Source organism: Prionailurus bengalensis, chromosome D2, assembly GCF_016509475.1.
Source record: "Prionailurus bengalensis isolate Pbe53 chromosome D2, Fcat_Pben_1.1_paternal_pri, whole genome shotgun sequence".
Classification (NCBI taxonomy): Eukaryota; Metazoa; Chordata; class Mammalia; order Carnivora; family Felidae; genus Prionailurus; species Prionailurus bengalensis.
In genome coordinates, this window is record NC_057351.1 from 68939088 (window position 1) to 68958947 (window position 19860).

Genomic DNA, 19860 nt, shown 5'->3' on the forward strand with positions numbered 1-19860 from the left:
CAGGCAAACGAGGGTCTAGGTATAGGATCAGCTCACCAACGAAGAACCCCAGAGGAGGTCTTTGCTGTATGCGGGCACCTCACTGAGTTCTCTACCTTGGCTACACAACTTGAGGACTTTTGGCAGGTGTTTGACAGAGTATCTGTACGGATTCTTTGCCTTCTAATTTTCAACTGACCTGAAATGCGAAGGTGGCAAGACGTCTTCCCAGAAGGCTGGAAATTGAGCCTGTGAATTTATTCTAATCACTTCCTGTCAGAAGCAGCTTTTGCACTAACACCAAAGCCACCGCCTGTGGCAACACTGACTTGTTTGGACGTGCATTTTCCTTGACCTGGGCATGGAAATGAGCCCAACATCCAAGGCCGACTCAGAGGCCCATTGCCTGCCTGGTTAAACACTAGCCTGTGGTCATCATCAAAGCCTTGGTTTGAGACTTCATCCCTGCCGAACTCAGAGGAGCAAGGTCAACCTTCTCCCAACAATGGATCGCTCTCTGGCTCTTGGAAGGGGCCTCTGGAACTGGTGCTTTCGTAACTGCTTTTGGCCAGGCCAGAAGGCGTGAACTGGCAGCTGCCAAGATCTACGCGGTCCTGGGAAGCCGTGTACGCCATCCACACAGTTTGTCGCACCACCATGTAAAAAACCAGGTGCTTTCATATTAAAAAAAACAAAAATTTCGGACAAAATTCACTTTTTTTTTTTTTTTTTAAACTCAGAGGTTCCCGAAACAATACCAGGGCCATCTGATAAAGGGTGGGAGGCAAGGAAGAGGTGAAGGGTGGAATCCTGAAGAGACAGAAGACCAGAGGGCCATGGAAACTGGAAGAACAAGAGAGCATCTCAGTGAGAAGACAGGCTGTGGCAGGGACAACACCACAGATGCTGCGGACAAGTAGGGAAATGACTTTGTATTCATCAAGGAGGGACATTAGAATTTTACTAGATAGGTGTGAGGACTGCAAGGTGTGAAAAGGGGGAATAAACAGGACTAAAATGAGTGAGCACAGAACCGAACATGAAGAGATGAGACTTCAAAATCAATTAACATCCATTTAGAGTAAGTGGTTGTAAAAAATGGAACTTTGTATGATAAGGGGAAGGTCACGTTGGGCGGCAGCAAGAAAGTTGCCAATGCAAAGAATGAACGCACCAGAAGGCAAGGATATAGTCCTGGCAAGAACCTTCCAGAACAAATCAGAGGGGACAAAGTACCAAGTTCAGATAGAGGGTCTGGTGGAGAGCAGGGTTCGTGGTCTGGGGTGTCAGGGTCACAGACATGTCATGGACCCAAAGGGCATGGATGGCATGGTCCAGGCACGTGGTCGCCACCCTTTCTGGAGGGCACACTCTCGAGAAGGCTGCATTTGAAGGCTTTCGAAGGATCCACAGAAAATAGTGCTCTACTGGGTATTGTATGGAAACCAATTTGTCAATAAATTTCATAAAAAAAAAAAAGAAAAAGAAAAAAGAAAATAGTGCTCTAAGAAAATACTTGCCTTACTTGTCAAAAAAGTAATTTCTGAGCAACTATTATGAACTAGTGGAAAAAACCTAACACTTCAGTATAGAAAGATATGACAGAAGCACCAGGTTTAAAGGAATCTTTACAGAAACTCAAAGTAGATCTCTGTGATACGAATATTTATTAAGGAGATAAAAAGCTTGATCAAATTTGAAGAGCTCTGGGTCAGTGATAAAAACCATCCACTGGGGGTCCATAAATTTATGCAAGGCTATTTCCTATGAACATTTTATTAAAGTCCTATGTAAAGTCCAACAAGAGCAATGGTATAATAACCTATTAGGGAACTTTCAACTACGAATTTGAGATATCAAGAATATATTCATTTTTTGGTTTATTAAAACAAAACTACACTTCTGTGCTTCTGACAATACATTAACAGGCATAAAAATCAATCAACGTTTCCAAATAAGTTTCGTTCACAAAATCACATAGTATTATTTCACAGTACTTTATAGTAAGCCTTTTTACAACAATTTAACATTTCTTTGTACAACAGGAAAATAACACCTTCCATCAAGGCATTTCAGAGCTTTAGATGTTTAGAAATAAAGGCAAAATTCTTCCAAATGCGATCATTAGTTTGTATTAAACTAGAATGCCAGATGCCAAGTCTCAAGTTCCTAAAAAGAGTGTTTTAAAAAACAGATTTACATCCAAATTAGGTCTTATAAACTTCAGTGATAGGTCTTATCATTTCTAAACACTAGAACTATCTGTGGATAAAAATCTGCATTCAGTTGTGCAATATTTTCTTCTAGATCTGAATTAAAATCTTCATTATTTACCCCAGTTAATCCTTGTGTTAATTTTGCTACTTTCAGGGAAAAACCCAGGATCATTGACAGCTGATCTTTCCATCAAAGGAAAGATATGGGACTACCTATATTACAGTTTTCTGTGCTTATTGTCTCCAGGGGAGGAAATGTACACCCATTAACTAGAACATTAGATTATACAAAATGCATGCAAATTTTGCCTCCCTGCTGTTACTGTTTAACGTAGTGCTTCCCAAAATGTTTTCCATGGCTTCATGGAAGTTCGTAGGGGTGTAAAGGGGTTTTGAAAAAGATCCTGGGGTCACAATTGTTTGGAAATGCTGGGTTAAACAGGCTTGGGACCGGCACACCCTGAGCCCTTGCTACACCAGAGCAAACCATGAGTTTCCAAAAAAAGAGGATTCGCGTACACTTTTATTTTACCCAGCAACACTTCTACAAAACACCAATGAGCATCTCACAGCGCACTCAGATTACATGGAGAACCACGGGATGTGCTTTTCCCCTTTGGGGGATCGCAAGTTCCACAATCTGAGTTTACATTCATTGCAATCCGCTCACCTCTCTGACTTCCAGAGACGACAAATCCGAGAAGGAAGATTCGGAATACTTTCTGTTACTAGTGCTACATGGTTCACACTGGTGCCTTCCCTTTGTTTTTCTTCAAAGCTAAGCGAGCAGAAATTCCTTCCCCTTTTCTGAAATCACTTAGGACATTGGTAATTTGAAAGCGTGCAGTTTCGTATTGCTTGTTATTGGATTTTGTTTTTTAATTTGACTCACAGTCTTCCCCTGGAGGGCATGCATTTCAGGTTTACAGAAATGCAATAGAGTAAACTGTAATAAATTATTTACAAGCACCTAGTTTGTTTATTCTTACATGGAAGCCATTCGCTTTTGGAAAACAGTGAGAATAAATCTTTAAGCAAAACAGTGCTATCTGGAAGCCTTACTGTGATGATGTATGTTGTTTTCAGTAATGAGGCACTGAAGAATGAGTTGTGCTAAAATTAACTCAGGGTCAGCTTGTGTGGATGAGCATAACTTTGGTTGAGATTTTTCTTCCTTAAAAAAGGTTTTCAAAGCACCAGTTAATTACAAAAAGCATGCATATTTATTCTCACAGTGAGTTAAGTTGCAAGAGAGCTAGCAAATCATACGTTGCATTCCCCAAAGCATCTGATTAGATTTCTAAAAGACAAACCAACTGAAAAGGGAAATGAAGCCAGAGAAGCCATTGTTTCCTGCTTGGGCAGGCATGGCGGGAGCTCTTAGCAGAAGTCACAGGCAGTGCAGCCGATTCCACTCACGGTCAGTCCCAACCTTGACCCTCCAGGTAAGTAAGAGACAGCCTGAGTAATCCTTGATCTATAATTTAGAAGGGGAATGAGAGAGATGAGTGCAATGACTGCCTGCCTAGAAAAGGGCCACTCCGTGGGTGTTCCCCATGTGCACAGCTCCAGCCAAAAGAAGACACGTTCCTCTCTCCCGGTTAGCAAAATGGAGTGCTACAAGGTGAAGAGCCCGCTCCGCACCAGAGCCGCTACAACACTGACGATGGCTTAAGGGTACGTGAGTTCCTACAAAGAACGAACATATTTTAAACGTGGAATTTGAGAAGACTGGAAAAAGATCGCAATGGCACAGCGTTATTGCTAGGAGTTTCAAACGAGCTATTTCATACACTGTGAAATACCAACCAGTACCCTTCCCTCTCCCGACACACACGGGATATTTATGAGATACTATTAGTATTTAAAGTCCAAGCTTATAAAAGTACAAACTTAATTCTCAGTACCTTTAAATTCAAAGACTATATGCCATATTCATCAGGAAAAATTCCTAATTCCATAATACCATGAACAGAAAGAACAATAAGCTGTTAGAAAATGTTTTAATATCACATGATCTTTATGAAATCCACACCATCACTACAACAAATAATTATGCTCCTGCTCATAAAAAGGCACCTACCCATTACGAGCAATTTTTCATCATAGTTTGCCACTATGTGGCCTCAGGGTTTCGGCACATTAGCCCATACACGTTTTTAAAAACCCATCGTTTTTCCTCGCAGCTAAAACTCCATAAATGCCTTCAACCATTTGCCTGTCGAGGGGGCCACCACATGATGTATACCACACAGCCTGAGTGGGTACCAGTCACCTGGACTGGGGCAGTGCACAACCTGTACACAGTACATGAGAGCCCCGGGTCGGCAGCCTAGAGCCCCAATACTTAACACTATCACAGTCCATCAGGCCAAGCTAATCAAGTTAGGCCAGGTGCTATTTAGCGGAAAGATCTCTAAGAAGTAGCTGCACCTGTTGAGAGGCAGGTGCCAAGAGGGGTGGGAGACAGTGCAGAAATAAAACAGGACTTGTTCCTAAATACTTGCTGGTCATTTAAAACTCAATGGCACTTTTTATATGGGCAGAAGTGTTCAAAGTCAGTGTTCTGGCAAAGTTTACCTTGAATTTTGCCAGCCAAATTTACTTCCTGATGTTAACTGTTTGATCACATTAGCTCTATTTCTGACCTAACCTCATGTTTTCATGTAGTTCTTAAAACACTTTCTAAATCTGACTGCAAAGGACAGCACAGTGATACCTGGGTGTGATACAGATCAGCCCGTTCATTTGTAAAGCACTTTGGGATGAAAGGTGTCCCCTTTAAAATTTAGCTACTATTGACAAATATAAAACTGGAAAAAAACAAAACAAAACAACAAAAAAAACAAAACCACACACAGTGAATGGATGACCCGATCATGTTTAAAGGAAGCATTAACCGTTAATCAGAAAATATACCGACGAATTATCCAACAGTATTAGGTACACTATACAAGATTCGGTTCTAGAATGAATCTACGTTTTTGTGCCCACCACAGGAATTAGTTCTTAACAGTTATGCTTAAAGATGAATCTCTAATAGACTCCAAGATGATTTTTTGATATCTCATTGTGTCATCTACCGACGATTTGCAAGCGGAGGCAGAGGCCCCAGTGTCACCTGCACGGGGGCTGCTGTGTCATCTCAGGGTGGGAGAAGCACAGGCCCGCGGAGGGGAAGGCACTTGTGTTCCTGCAGGTCACATCAGGACAGGTCAGGCCTGACCACACGCCGGCGCCTTCAACTCTCGAGCCAGAGGCTGGAGCCCACGAGGGACATGCCCCACTCCCTTCACTCGCCACGGGACCAGGAGTCACCTACAGCACCACGAAGCTCAGAATGTATTCTAGGAGTTTTTGCCGGTTGCACTGAGGTAGAAACGTGCTGCTGAGTTCTAAAACAGACACTCTCTTTTGTTTGGTCTCTTTGAAAACCTAGAGAGAAAGTTGAAATTAAAGACAAACCGAAGAAAGGAGACATTTCTGGCACCAACTCTGACCTGTGTCATAGACCCCGAGAGGCAGGAAGGCACATAAAATCACATCCTGGCTTTAAGCAAATGTGCATGTGGGTGTTTACGAGTACGGGGTGGGGAGGTTATGGACGTGGGTGTGGTGTTCCTGGGCAGAGTCCAATCAGTATACTTTAAAATTTGTGTTAGAATAAAGTCACAAATAAGTCCCTTACAAAGGCTATCAGTACCTCCATGGAACTCATGTCCCACAGCAAGGTAAAGTACACTGGACAATACTTCTGGCAATACCAGCAAAAACACAACAACTGAAAATCATATGGCTTCATTAACATCCCTACCAAAACTGTATTAGCAGCTTGAAACACCCCAACACCTGTTGTATGTGAACGGTTTGGGGATGAAGAAGAAAATCAGCAAAGTTCTGGAACATCCAAATAAGTCTGTACTGATGGGCCTCACCTTCAGCATAACCCGCCCTCTCTCAATCCCCAGAAACGCTGTCATGATTCGTCCAGCAGAAACTGCTTTTCTCAGGGCCCAAACATAGGTGGCTCAGATAGACTAGATCTGGGCGGAAAGAGAACAGAAGACACAACTTTGTACTGTAAGTGGTGGGCACTCACCCCAATATCCTTGAACATTTTCACAGCATTCTTCACAAGGCAGTAAGTGGCACTCTCAGCTGTAGAGACAGGATAAGACCTTGTCAAAAAGTTCAGCAAACACAAAAATCCCAACATCCACAGTAAGAAAGTGTGGGAGGTGCTGGAGGCCTTGTGCACATCAGCAGACTGGGGCCAAGCTCCATTTCTGGTACTGCAACCCGTGAGGTCTCAAAGGATCTGCTGTTTCCTTAAACTTGCTCTGTCATCTTTTAAGGAAAAAACAGCAAGAAGACAGACAGAAAGAGAGAGGGAGGGAGGAAACGAGAGAGAAAAGGAAAAGAAGAAGAAACACCAACAACCATCTTGAAAGGTTCTTGAGAGAGGCAACCAAGACAGGGTGTAGAAATTCTGTTAAACTGCACAGTGACGCACAGACGATGCTCACATCAGTGGAACCAGAATGGGCACAAATCTAGAGGTTAGAAGAAGAGAATTCTGGACCCGGGTTTGCCCATTAACTAGCTATGTGATCTACGATAGTTTCCTCATCTATTAAGTGGGTGGCTCTATCTCTAGATATTCATCTATATGGATATGGAGAGACAGAGAGAGATGCCTAGAGAGAAATTATCTCTAGATCCCTTCCGGCTCTAGAAAATATCGATTCCAAGCAGTGTCAGTCCTAAGCCGTTAACTATATAAAACACTATTCCCACCAGATCACACTTCTTATACAGCGAATGCCAGCCGGGTGTGGAGCACTGGAAACACGCGGCTGCTGGAGTGCAAATGGGCACAACCACCCAGGAATCACCTGCAGTGCTTACTGAAGCTGCCAGACGACTGCTAGATGCACCCAGTGTACAAGTGGGCGTGTGTTTGCCCAGGACGTAGGACACATTCACAGTGGCGCCTGTCAGAGTAGCTCCGAAGTGCAGACAAACCAACTATCCATCGGTGATGGATAGAAATTATATGCAAGAAGTATTTATATGGTGGAGTACTATAAGGCAACAGAATGAACAACCGCCCACATGCACTAACATGTACGAACCTCACTTACGATGTTAGGTGAAAAAAGCCGGACGTAAGACTATGTAACTGTATCATTCCGTTTATATAACGTACAAAAACAGACACTAACAGGAGTCTATGAAGTCGGAGGTCAGGTTAAGTGTGCAATTTTTCCTAACTGTCTACAATTAGCAGATTCCTATAATCGAAAGAGGCACGGCTTTTAAAAGAAGCCACGGTGGCGACACACATACCATACACAGCGACGCTTCTTTCCGTCCTGGCGATCAGGTATTTGTGCAACTTCTGCAGATACTCTGGTTCCGGAACCGGGCCGGCGAAGTTGTGGATGAAGATGGCGGCGGAGCTATAGGCCTCCAGCAGGGGCCCCAGGAGCCTCTGCAGGAAGGTGATGAACTGCTGGTGCTCCTTGGACTGGCTCACCTGGGAGTGCGAGAGCGGGCCATGCCGTCACCCGGAGGGAGAGAAGAAGCAAGCGCGCGGACACAGGGGCCTCCGGAGAGGCAGCAACTGAGACGGCGGCCTCTCACTAGTCAACCCCCCAGAAGCAGCCTGCCACTCCGGGGCACAGACCCTCTGCCGGAAAGGACTCTGGATGTGAAATGGGTTCTTCACAACAGTCCTCTTTCCTGCAGTACTTGAGATTTACATTCACTAAGCAGCTGCCTGGAAGAACCGGTCATACTTAAATGACAGAATTATGACATTTTGCCATCACCGAAAATAGCGGGTCCCAAAGCTGGGCCCTCCAGGGTTCGAAGCCCAGCTCCACAGCGCTCGAGTGTGAAAGAAGGCACCTGGCAAGACCACCTGGCAAGGCTCGGTCCTTCCCAGCCTGCACTGGCTGCCACCACTAAGTGGCCTCGGTCCCACATGGTAACACAGTGGGGATGACAGTAGTGGTGACGAGGTGCGTGTGGCAGACGGGGCTCTCACTGCACCCACCCCTAACAGGCCAGCTCGGATAAGCCCCTGGCAGTGCCAAGGTAAGACCACTCCCCCTCTTAAAACCATGAACACTCAAAATGGAAAAACTCCTAAAGGTCATTTCGACTCTCCAAAAGCTACACCTCCTGAGTCTGTGGGGTGTGTGTGTACATGTGTGTGTGTGTGTGTGTGTGTGTGTGTGTGTGTAAATTGGGAGGTATCATACCACTGCAAAAAGAGTAAACTACTTAGTGCCAGGCCGCCTGGGTGGCTCAGCTGGTTATGCAGCTGACTCTGGCTCAGGTCATGATCTTGCAGTTCATGAGTTCGAGCCCTGCATTGGGCTCTGTGCTGACAGCTCAGAGCCTGGAGCCTGCTTTGGATTCTGTGTCTCCCCCTCTCTCTGCCCCTCCTCTGCTCACGTTCAGTCTCTCTCTCTCTCTTTCAAGAATAAACATTAAAAAAATTTTTTTAAAGAGTAACCCACTTAAAATACTCAGAAAAACATGGGTCATCAACTTATAAAATTACAAACCAGAGACAATCAATCTCTTAGAAATCTAAATTTTCTCCTCTGATGATCCGGATTTATTTTAACTGAAGGCAAAGACCTCAATGTATGAAATTCTGGGAGGGTTGGCAAGACTGAGAATAACTCAGAAAGAGTCACCGGCCAGTGACAGCTGAATAGAAATCCCTCCCCAACTCTGGGCACTACCTGGCTTTACTGATGACTGAGTGAAAGTCCTCCCTCTTCAGGAGTGAGCGTAAGTGTAGGGAAACACATTTGCACCTGTGCATTCTGATGACAGGGCTGTGACAGGTCTCCTTCCTGACATTCATCTTCCAGAATTTGCACTTCTGTGTCCTTTTCCATTGCCTACACCCAAACTGAACCACTGGGGGGTATTCATTCACCTCAAACATTTGAGTATCTTTACCAGGCAGAAAGCACTGTGGCTGGTTTATGGGTGCTAGAGATAGGAATAAGCCACCCGAGTCCTGTTTATAAGAACCTCACTAAGGGCAACATAAACCCCAACTCTTCAGTGTAACATCCACCAGAATTCTTCACCGAAGTACCTTCAGGTAGCAATCTCGCTGCTCCTCACCAAAATCACTGTCTTCATCTTCTTCATCGCTTCTCCAAGACAAAGGCTCTGGAAGCTTCTTGTCCCACTGCTGCTCAGCGAGACCAGGACTAGTATCTTCTTGGTCATCTTGCTATGCCAAAGAGACGACCAACAGGAAATAAATATGCGCAGGCACACAGACATCTGCCTGGCTGGACAGCAGACAAAGTATCCTCTCTCACTGCCCTCCCCTACTCCTGTTAGCCATCCACAGCATCCACAGAGCACCTCCCTCTCCAAACTCAGAATCACTTGGGAGAGAGCAAGGAAGGAAACAAGAAAGAGGCAGCGGGGAAAGCTACCAGACAGAGCAAATAATAATACCCCCACCTCCTCTAAATTGGTATCTACTTTCCCAGGCCGTACTTGCTGTCCTAAATCTACAAAACTTAAAATCTCAAAAGAGAAAAACGCGTGTGTGCAAACCACAAGCACTGATATGTAAAACATCTCATCTTGGAATGAAAACTTCTGGGTATCACAGAATCAAGTCACAATGGGTTCTGGACAAGACCAGTGACACAAAAGAAACCAAAGTATTAAAAACAATCCCCAAAGACATTTACTCTCCCTATCCTTACTTTTCTTTTCATGTGGGCTTGACTATATACCAAATGTGATTACTGGCTGAAATAACTGCCTGTAACATTAGTTAAAATAATCGGGAGGAAAGAGAAGGAAGAGTGAGAACCTAAGCAAAGGCGAATCAAGCAAAGCCACCTCTCACCTCTGCCACTGTGAGAATGCCATACTGGATAAACCTTCCTACTGTCTCGTGGCAAATTTGGTAAAATGTCTGGCAGGGCTGAAAAGAAAAGGCATTTAAATATAAATGTCACCGACTTTTCTAAAGACAGAAACACGGTACAAGGTGACTGCCAAATGCTTCCGTATCAACCCCCTCACGCCACTGGGAAGCCTTAAGATCCCCGTTGCCCACCCTCTCGCTAAATGCCTGGTCAAAGGCAAAGCCCATGAAGAGCCCTCATTCTGTCAGAGCACCCAGGGTGCCACCACGTGCAAAGGGTGTCACCACGTGCAAAGGGTGCCCCGAGCTCAGCGTCTCCCGCAGGGGAGCAAGTCCTCATCAGGACTGCCTGTCGGGCCCTACCACCTATTTCTTTTTCTTTCTGAGACAATTTCTCTGCAAATGCTACCTCACGGTAAATATTGTACATAAAAGTGGTAGATGAGGAAAGACAATACTCAAATAGCTCAAAAATGACTCAGGAAAAGGACAAGGTCAATCCTGGGAGCTTTACCTACCCCATTCCATCCTGCTGTCCAAAGTTTATGCAAAACAGATTCCCCAACGGGACGACAATATACCACACACAAATAATGCTGCTATGGAGGAGGGCTGTACTCACAATACATGTACTCATAAATGTTCCAGGACACGTTCAAATGAGTGGGAAAGAGTATTAGACTTTAAATAGAATACGAGTTCTTTTTGTTGATGATTTTGAGGAAACAGAATCTATTGCCTAATATGTATGTCTCATTGTGAATGTCTAGAAGTGCCTAAATAGAACATAAATGCTCATCAGTACTGCTGGGTCTTAGTTTTCCCATTTGTAAAATGACAAGGGCTTGCAAAGATGATTTTTAAGACTGTTTCTAGCTCTTATCTTCTGGGCATGTTAATAATTTACAAACCTCTGACCCAGTGCCTTATGTACAATAAGAGCTCAGTAACTTTGGATCTGACTGATGGAGAACGTTGAGCCATCTGTCCCATCACGCCTCCCAGCTGCATGAAAGGTTCACTGGAGCAGTGACCCCAACAGCAAACAAAGATAGTACACAACATGTTGACCGGATGGTCACTGAGACCCAGGAGTAGAGCGTACAGCTTTAAACAAGGACCAAACAGCCTCTGAGACAAAAACACAAAGGTGGCTCGTGTTTTCACAAAAATGCTCGAGAAAAAGAACAGGCAACGCGAAGGACTGTTCACTTACGAGAGCTATGGTGCCTTCATTAGAGAGCAGATAGCACAGGCTGGCGGCCTTCCGCACGAGCTGCTCCTGGCTGATCAAGTTAGGGGACGTTCCCGCAGAACCTCCAGAGCCCCTCTTGTGCAGAACCGCATAAAGGCTGCAGGCTAAGGAAAGAGATGCGTCAATGAAGCCAACAGCCTTACAGCTCCAAGAATTTCCATAAATCCCTTCAGGATCCAGGGCTCATGATTCCATGGGATCCCAACTCCATCAAACACGTTCCTCAGGCACTTCCGACCCTCCTGCTCTCCTTCTCCTCTGCCCCCTCTTGATCGCAACTGAGCGCCCTACACTCATTTCACTGCTACGTGTAGTGCTGTCTCAGTCACGTTTCCAGCTCCTGAGAGCAAAACATGTTCCCTCTCCTCCTCAGTAAGAAGTATACTATGCAAACAGTAATTCAGTAACTATTTGCTGATAAATGTATGAATAAGCTATAGTGATAGAGATTCTATTTTTATTTGAAAACTGAAAATACAGCAACACATTCCCTTAAACAAGGGGCTACCATCCAAATCAACACCACTCTGTGCTTTAGGCCCTTCTCCTGCCCATGAGGGTACCCCGGGGCAGGCCATACCTATGATGGCCTCCATGATGAAGACGTGGAGTACCCCGTTGCTGTAGAAGTTGAGTTCAAAGACTGACGGGACAGTTGTGCTAGGAGTAATAAAAAACTCATCGTTCCTGCTGGTGTGAGTGATCGTGACACAATTTCCCAGCAGCTGGATGGCGTGCATAACTACGTCTTCGGAGTTTCCTGAGAACCCCAGGTCAAAATCTCGAGCCAGGACTTCCTCCTTCATCACAAAGAAGTCCTCCACCAATGTGGAGAGATCAATTCCCTAGAGAAACAGACAGAAATGGTCTCACGACAGTGGAAAACCTACGTCCCAAAAGGCCATGAGGCCATTCCGAGGAGTTTTCTCCTTGCCTTGGCTTTCCTGCAGCCCGCTGTTGGCACATACAGGAAAAGGGCCAGAATATCAGTGCACAGGTGGTCAGAAAACTGGTGAAAAGGCCGGTCCTCCAGAAAGCCAAGATATTCACATCCAGAGAACACTCTGGCCACCACACGTGATAGGAGCATATAAGGTGACAAAGGGAAGCAGCAGCCATCTAAAAGTAAGAAGTGCTTATTTCTTAGCAGTAATTTCCCTCATTTTAAATATTTATCTGACAACTACTTATTTGGTGCATATGTATACACACACACACACACACACACACACACACACACACAGGCACTATGTTTGGTGTTGAGAAACGACTGTGAATGGGACAGACACACTCTCCCGTCACAGGGCTTAGACAGACGCATTGAGGGAAGATGGTCCTAAATACAAATCAAATAGCTTGGAAACCGTCAGCTGTCAGAACACTTACTGCACATCAACGCGATATGCCTTATTTACGTGAACTGCATTACTCAAGGCATGTCTTACTGCCACATATATCATGCAGTCTCTGAGGTTTCTTTTCACATGGACTTTCTCCATCAGAGTTGTAAGCTCCTGTGGGCAGGCTGCTTAGCTTATTCTACTGCGTATCTCACGAGCACAAGCCGGAACTGGGCCAGACTTATTAGCGAGCGAGTATCTGGACAGCTGCCCAAGCCTTCTCGTGCTTTCTCAACTCCAGTAACACTGCAGACATACCTGCCTGTGTCTGTAGAGGAGCAGGCAGGCCACGATGTGTGTTGACATAATGGCACAGGACTTGCTAGCAGCTGGAAGGCAAACACAAAGCTTTAGGTTCCCTTCTCTTTTAATACAGCTGGAAGTTTCTAAAAGTACCTAAATCTTTTATTTATTTTCAAAGAGAGAGAGAGAGAGAAAGAGTATGAGCGAGCAGGGGAGGGGCAGAGACAGAGAGGGAGAGAAGGAATCCCAAGCAGGCTCTGCACTGTCAGCATGGAGCCTGACATGGGGCTCGATCCCACAAACCATGAGATCATAACCCGAGCTGTAATCAAGAGTCGGGCACTTAACCAACTAAGCCACCCCGGTGCCCCTCAAAGTACCTAAACCTCGAACAGGAGTATTTAAAACTCTAAATACCTCCACATCTACCACATTTCCCGGAACTATGATTTACTGAAGGGAAATTACAACATTATACCATGTTCTGGGCCCACAGAACCTCACTAGAGATCACTATTGTAACAGAAACTAGCCTAAGATGGCTCCACCTTCCAAACAGGCCAGTGGAACTTTGTTACTGAATGACTGAGAGACACCTTTAGGGAAATACCAAGACCCAAATTATACGCCTGTTCTGGTGGTTCTATGGGGCATCGCACTTGCGTGTTTCTGGACTTGTTCCCAGCTGCAGTCCACGAGAACTGTGCCTCCTGCTCTCCTGGTGCAGGCAGATTCACCATCACAGTAAAAGAAAGGTGCAGTGGGGGAAGAGGGTAGTAGGCTTGAAGTCAGAAAATTTGGGCTCAAATCCTAATTCCTACACTAATTTCATAACTTGGGGGAAATCGCTTCCACCCCCATGCCACAGCTTCCGCGCTGCTAAGATGCAATGTGCCGCGTGCACTGGACTGAGGGTGCATGATCAACCTTCCAGGTCAGAGGGAGGGAGGGAGAGGACAGAAGTGTATCTGAGAGTTACTATGGCCCCTAACCCAGTACTCTGAGTTCGTGGAAAATTATAATCATATAAGTCAAATAAGTATCTATGGAATATTCCGAAATAAACACACCGCTTGTGAACATTCTGAGATAACAAATTCATGAATACTCCACTCACAGTGTTATCTCCAGTGTTTGAAAAACAATGTACCAAGTACCATATTTATTGCCATTAAAAAGAATATTTGTCAAGAGTTTTTTAAAAACATAAATATTTGTGTTACAACTGGAAAACAGCACTATATAAACCTGTAAAAAATACTTTTAAAGACCAGATGGCAACATCCCTGGTTATCTGGGCAGTGGGTTTTATCTTTATCTCCCAACTTCCCAACATTATGGACGTATTATTTTGAGCACACGGAACTTAAGCAGGAGAGAGACCACAGACGGGAGCTTAAGAAAGGAGACTCCGCCCTCGTGTGAAGCAGGAGGGCAGGAGCGAGGCTGGGCGAGGAAGCCCCCACGGTGGCACCACCAGGAGGGGCTGAGAGTCTGGCCTGACTCGGGTTAAGGCTCGGGGAAGGGCAGGGACAGCCCACCTGGGCTGTGCACTAAGGGACCACAGCACTGCCTGCCACAGGACGGCCAAACAGATTCTACAACATGACACACGTTGCCACTTGGGGCTTAGAGGAGGCTGATTCTGTAGCCCCCACTCTCTCTACCCCGGCTCACTCCTACTTGAATTATTTGTGCACAAGTATGCCACCAGGAGCAGCACAAGCTCGTACAGAACTGCTAATTATTCAGTTTGTATTCCCCACAGCGAAAACAAAGCTTTACACGTACATAATGGCCCCTCGATATCTGCTGGGTGAAAATAAGCATGGGGTCAGCAGGCAAAGGGACACGCGACTCTAAAACTAGATGCCATACTTCTAGTTAGTTCAAACAAACAAGTTTGTGAGCAAAAGAGGCAACAGATCATCCTGACGGTACTATTTTTTAGAAAGCAGAAGACCTACCACATGAGCACCTAATTACCAGGCACTGTGTGTGAGGTTTTCCTCGATTCGTTCAGATGCCCACAGCATCCCCTTTCTAATAACTTGCCATCACCACCCCTGTAGCAGGTGATGCCACCAGAGGTACAGCCTGACTACAGCGGTCTCCAAAACCAGTGTGGTCTGCCCTGCGTGTGCTGAGTCTGCAGGGCAGGATTAAAGAGTCTGGCGTTGGACTTACTGAAGAGGATGTGCTCGGCCAGATTGGCAATTAATCTTCTTCGGAAGGATTCACCTGTTGCATTTCTGGGCTCGGTAATGGATGTGTCTGCACCTTCATCAGCAGCATCACTGGGTCTGAAAAGATTTTTTTTTAATTAGACTCTACAACCACACTCTTTTATAAGCAAACTATCTAGAACTAAGGTGTAAATGTATCAAACACTTCCAACTACTACACAGTCTACATTTAAACCACCAACAGATTATTTCTGTGCACTGTCTTCCTCCATAATATACTTTATTGGGTTTAACACACTCTCCTGACCAAAAGACTTTTATTGAGTTAGGACTAGTCTATTGGTACATCACCCCCAAAACCCACTGGCTGGTCAAAAAAACTGCATAAAGCAAGATATCTCATTTTATTATAGTTAGTTGTTTTTTTTTTTTTTTTTTGAGAGAGAGAAAGAGCACAAGTGGGGGAGGGGGAGGGAGAATTCCAAGCAGGCTCCATACTGAGCACAGAGCCTCATGCGGGCTTCATCCCATGATCATGTGAGATCATGACCTGAGCCAAAATCAAGAGTCAGATGCTTAACTGACTGGGCCAACCAGGTGCCCTGATACCTCATTTTATTTTTGATTTTTTTTAATCTTTTAAAAATGTTTATTTATTTTGAGAGAGAGAGAGAGAGAGCATGTGCGCACAAGTGGGGGAGGTAGGGAGAGAGAGAGAATCTCAAGCAGGCTCCATGCTATCAGAGCAGATCCCAATGCGGGGCTCAATCTCACAGACCATGAGATCGTGACCCAAGCCGAAATCAAGAGTCTGCTGCTTAACCAACTAAGCCACCTAGGTGCCCCCGACACCTCATTTTGAAACATTTCTAAAATTTCAACACTTGAACACATTAAGAGAAGGGCTTAATATTTAATTTCTCTAAGTTACAATTCAATTTGAGTTCTGGAAAACTGACATAGGAAAACCCTTTCATACTCTGCACTAACAATATACATAACCTAAACTACTACCAAAAGGAATTCAGTTCCCACATTCAAAAGCATAAATCAAACAAGAACTCTTACCCGATTCATACACTCAAAAAGATTTTATAAGGCAAATAATCAGAAACCTCCAGCCTAATATGAAAACCCATCACTTCACTATCCTTTATCAAACCAAGAGAAAAGTTCCTCAAAGTGAGGAAGTGAAAACGAGAACATGCACATTCTTCAGAAAAGTAACCTATTTTTCTCTGCCGTGGAGGGAACAATAGATACTTGTTGGTTTCGTTAGTATACAACATTTCCACAAATCTTACCTTGGAGGAAGGATGGCTGGTAGCAATGCCTGCTCCAGGGAGAGTGGAGCAGATGCGGGTTTCTGACTCTGGCTTTCTAAATATTCCTGGAGCCGTGGGGGAATACAACACAATCATTAACTCTCATTGTCTTGCTTACATAAACATACATAAAATACAATTTGCTCTTCAAAAAGTAAAAAGGGAATAGTTTATAAAATGAGCCACGCTACAGGGCACAAGTACCACACTCGGACCTTCAGAAGCGCGGACTCACCCCAGAATGCTGGCAAGCGCAAAACCGAAAGACTGATGATAGAAAGGATGGGACAGTGGTGCTTAAGCTCAATTATTTAAAAGTTAAAGGAATGAGAAAGGATGAAATATGGCCTTTTGTAGCAACGTGGATGGAACTGGAGAGTGTCATGCTAAGTGAAATAAGTCATACAGAGAAAGACAGATACCATATGTTTTCACTCTTATGTGGATCCTGGGAAACTTAACAGAAGACCATGGGGGAGGGAAAAGGAAAAAAAAAAAAAGAGGGAGAGAGCCAAACCATAAGAGACTCTTAAAAACTGAGAACAAACTGAGGGTTGATGGGGGGGGTGGGGGGGGGGTGGGTGATGGGCACTGAGGAGGGTACCTGTTGGGATGAGCACTGGGCATTGTATGGAAACCAATTTGACAATAAATTTCATATTAAAAAAATAAAATAAAAATAAATAAAAGTTAAAGGAAAACTCATAACTTTTCTCACATCTACACGAAATTATTTGACATTCCCAATTATTACTATTAGTGATAATCAACACAACCATGCTTTTTAAAGGAAATCTGACAACCTGAGGGTTACATAATAGTCAAAAGAACCTCCATCCAAAAGCAAATCCTAACCATACAGGGAAGATGTGCAATGGTTTTGAAAAAGACAAAATGGTAAGAAATGGCACGGCTCCTAGAAGGTGAAAGCGTGTAAGGCCAGGAAGCGTCCAGCCCGGCAGTTAGAGTCTTTAAAGTAAAGGTATGAAAAAGGAAAAAGCAGGACTTCTGCTCCTTACCCCTGGGCTCCCAATTTCCATACTCATCCTTCTCCTTCTTTACCAACTTGAAAATCTTAGGAATTTAAAACTGCCAGGATCCCAGGGACCCACAGCCCCAGGCTCCTCCATAAGAACAGCACTATCCCTTTGAATGTGCGGGTGCGAGATTCCACTCAGTAGAACAGAACATCATCCTGGACTGTCAACTGTACCCTACTTTAGGGGCTAGGTTTTGAAATTTTTCCATAAAGGCGATTTTAGAACATAATATAAAATAGCAACATATATTATGAAGCAACATGCAAAATTCCCGCGAACTAAAAAAAATAATAAGTACGGATCCCGCTATTTCTCAAAGACAGACATTTAGTATCATGCCAACAGGCGTACTTTGGTGGGATAATTTAGGAAATGCCATTCTTGACATAGTCCTCATTTTACAAGAGAAGAAACTGAGGTCACACATAGAGGAGGCAACAGAGGCAGGGGCAGAGGCCACATCTTCTGACTCGGAGCTACGCCAAGGCTTTAACAGAGCCTCATTCCAACACTCACCTTTAAGGAAAATGGTTGTGCAAAATCCACTCTGACACATCCGTAGTTTTTTCGTAACATTCTGATAACGCCTCTAGCTACGCTCCAAAGGCTCTCGTTCTTCTTAGGTTTTCCCTAAATTCCAATTTTCAAAAGAATAGTGTGGATAAGAGAGAAAGCTAACAGGTATTCTGCTATACAAAAACTACCAGTTATTTTTATGGAAACTGGAGGTTTGTATTGAAAAGGACAACACTGAATAAAGAGGGAAAGTACGTATTCATTGACTGAGACCTGTCAGAAAATGGTCAGCACGCAAGATGCTACAAGATGTAATCCTTTCATGAGGGGAGGCAGTTTGGTCAATGAAAAACAGAACACTTAACGCTAATTCATTTAGTACACTGTTCACACCATTCACAAAAACACCACTACAAACTATGGTGCTGGCACAAAAATAAAAACATAGATCAATGGAACAGAGTACAAAGTCCAGAAATAAACCCACAATTATATGGTCAATTAATCTTTGACAAAGGAGGAAAGAATATGCAATAGGAAAAAGACAGCCTCTTCAACAAACGGCGTTGGGAAAACTGGACAGCAGCAAGCAAAGAATGAAAAACGGACCACATTCTTTCACCATACACAAAAATAAACTTGAAATGGATCAAAGACCTAAATGTGAGACCTGAAACCATAAAAATCCCTGAAGAGAGCACAAGTAGTAATTTCTCTGACATCAGCCATAGCAACATTTTTCTAGATAGGTCTCCTGAGGCAAGGGCAAAAAAAGCAAAAATAAACTATTGGGACTACATCAAAATAAAAAGTTTTTGCATAACAAAAGAAACATTTAACAAAACTAAAAGACGTCCTACTGAATGGGAGAAGATATTTGCAAACAAAATATGTGATAAAGGTTAGTGTTAAAATATACAAAGAAGTGATACAACTTAACACCAGAAAAAACAAATAATCCAATTAAAAAATGGGCAGAACACATGAATAGATAAGTCTCCAAAGAAGACTTAAAGATGGCCAATACATGAAAAAATGCTGAACATCACTCATCATCAGGGAAATGCAAATCAAAACTACAATGAGATATCACTGTCGGAATGGCTAAAATCAAAAACACAAGAAATAACAAGTGTTGGCGAGGATGTGGAGAAAAAGAATCCCTCGTGCACTGCTGGTGGGAATGCAAACTGGTGCAGCCACTGTGGCAAACGGTATGGAGGTTCCTCAAAAAGTCAAAAACAGAACTACCCTATGATCCAGGAATCACACTACTGGGTATTTACCCCCCCCAAAAAAAAAAAAGGCTTCAAAGGGATACACGCACCCCTATTTTATTGCAGTATTTACAACAGCCAAATTATGGAAGGAGCCCAAGTGTCCATCGACAGCTGCATGGATACAGATGTGGTGCATACATACACAATGGAATATTACTCGGCCACAAAAAGTATGAAATCTTGCCATTTGCAGCGACAGAGAGAGAACTAGAAAGTATAATGCTAAGCAAAATAAACCCACTCAGAGAAACACAAATACCATACGATTTCACTTATATGTGGAATTCAAGAAACAAAACAAATAACAAAGGAAAAGAGAGAGAAACCAAGAAACAGACTCAAAACTATAGAGAACAAACAGATGGATACCAGAGGGGGTAACCTGGTAACCTGGGGTGTAGGAAACAGGTGAAGGGGGTGAAGACCGCACTTGCAATGAGCACTGAGTAATGTAGAGAATTGTTGAGTCACTATCTTGTACACCTGAAACTAATAT

General features: G+C 43.9%; 1 protein-coding gene across 4 annotated transcripts in view; it reads right to left on the minus strand.

Moving 5' to 3' along the window:
- Positions 1 to 1627: 1627 nt before the first annotated feature.
- Positions 1628 to 19860, minus strand: part of GPAM (glycerol-3-phosphate acyltransferase, mitochondrial) — a 63230-nt gene continuing 44997 nt past the window's right edge. For all 4 annotated transcript variants that reach the window (XM_043597513.1, XM_043597511.1, XM_043597510.1 and 1 more), the window contains 11 exons: positions 18085 to 18198; positions 16508 to 16593; positions 15205 to 15320; positions 13033 to 13103; positions 11955 to 12219; positions 11336 to 11478; positions 10099 to 10176; positions 9322 to 9462; positions 7545 to 7734; positions 6295 to 6353; positions 1628 to 5630 (listed from right to left, as the gene is read on the minus strand). In XM_043597513.1, the coding sequence (XP_043453448.1) occupies positions 5514 to 5630; positions 6295 to 6353; positions 7545 to 7734; positions 9322 to 9462; positions 10099 to 10176; positions 11336 to 11478; positions 11955 to 12219; positions 13033 to 13103; positions 15205 to 15320; positions 16508 to 16593; positions 18085 to 18198 (1380 nt within the window). In that variant the 3' untranslated portion in view covers positions 1628 to 5513. The remainder of the gene's footprint in view (positions 5631 to 6294; positions 6354 to 7544; positions 7735 to 9321; positions 9463 to 10098; positions 10177 to 11335; positions 11479 to 11954; positions 12220 to 13032; positions 13104 to 15204; positions 15321 to 16507; positions 16594 to 18084; positions 18199 to 19860) is intronic.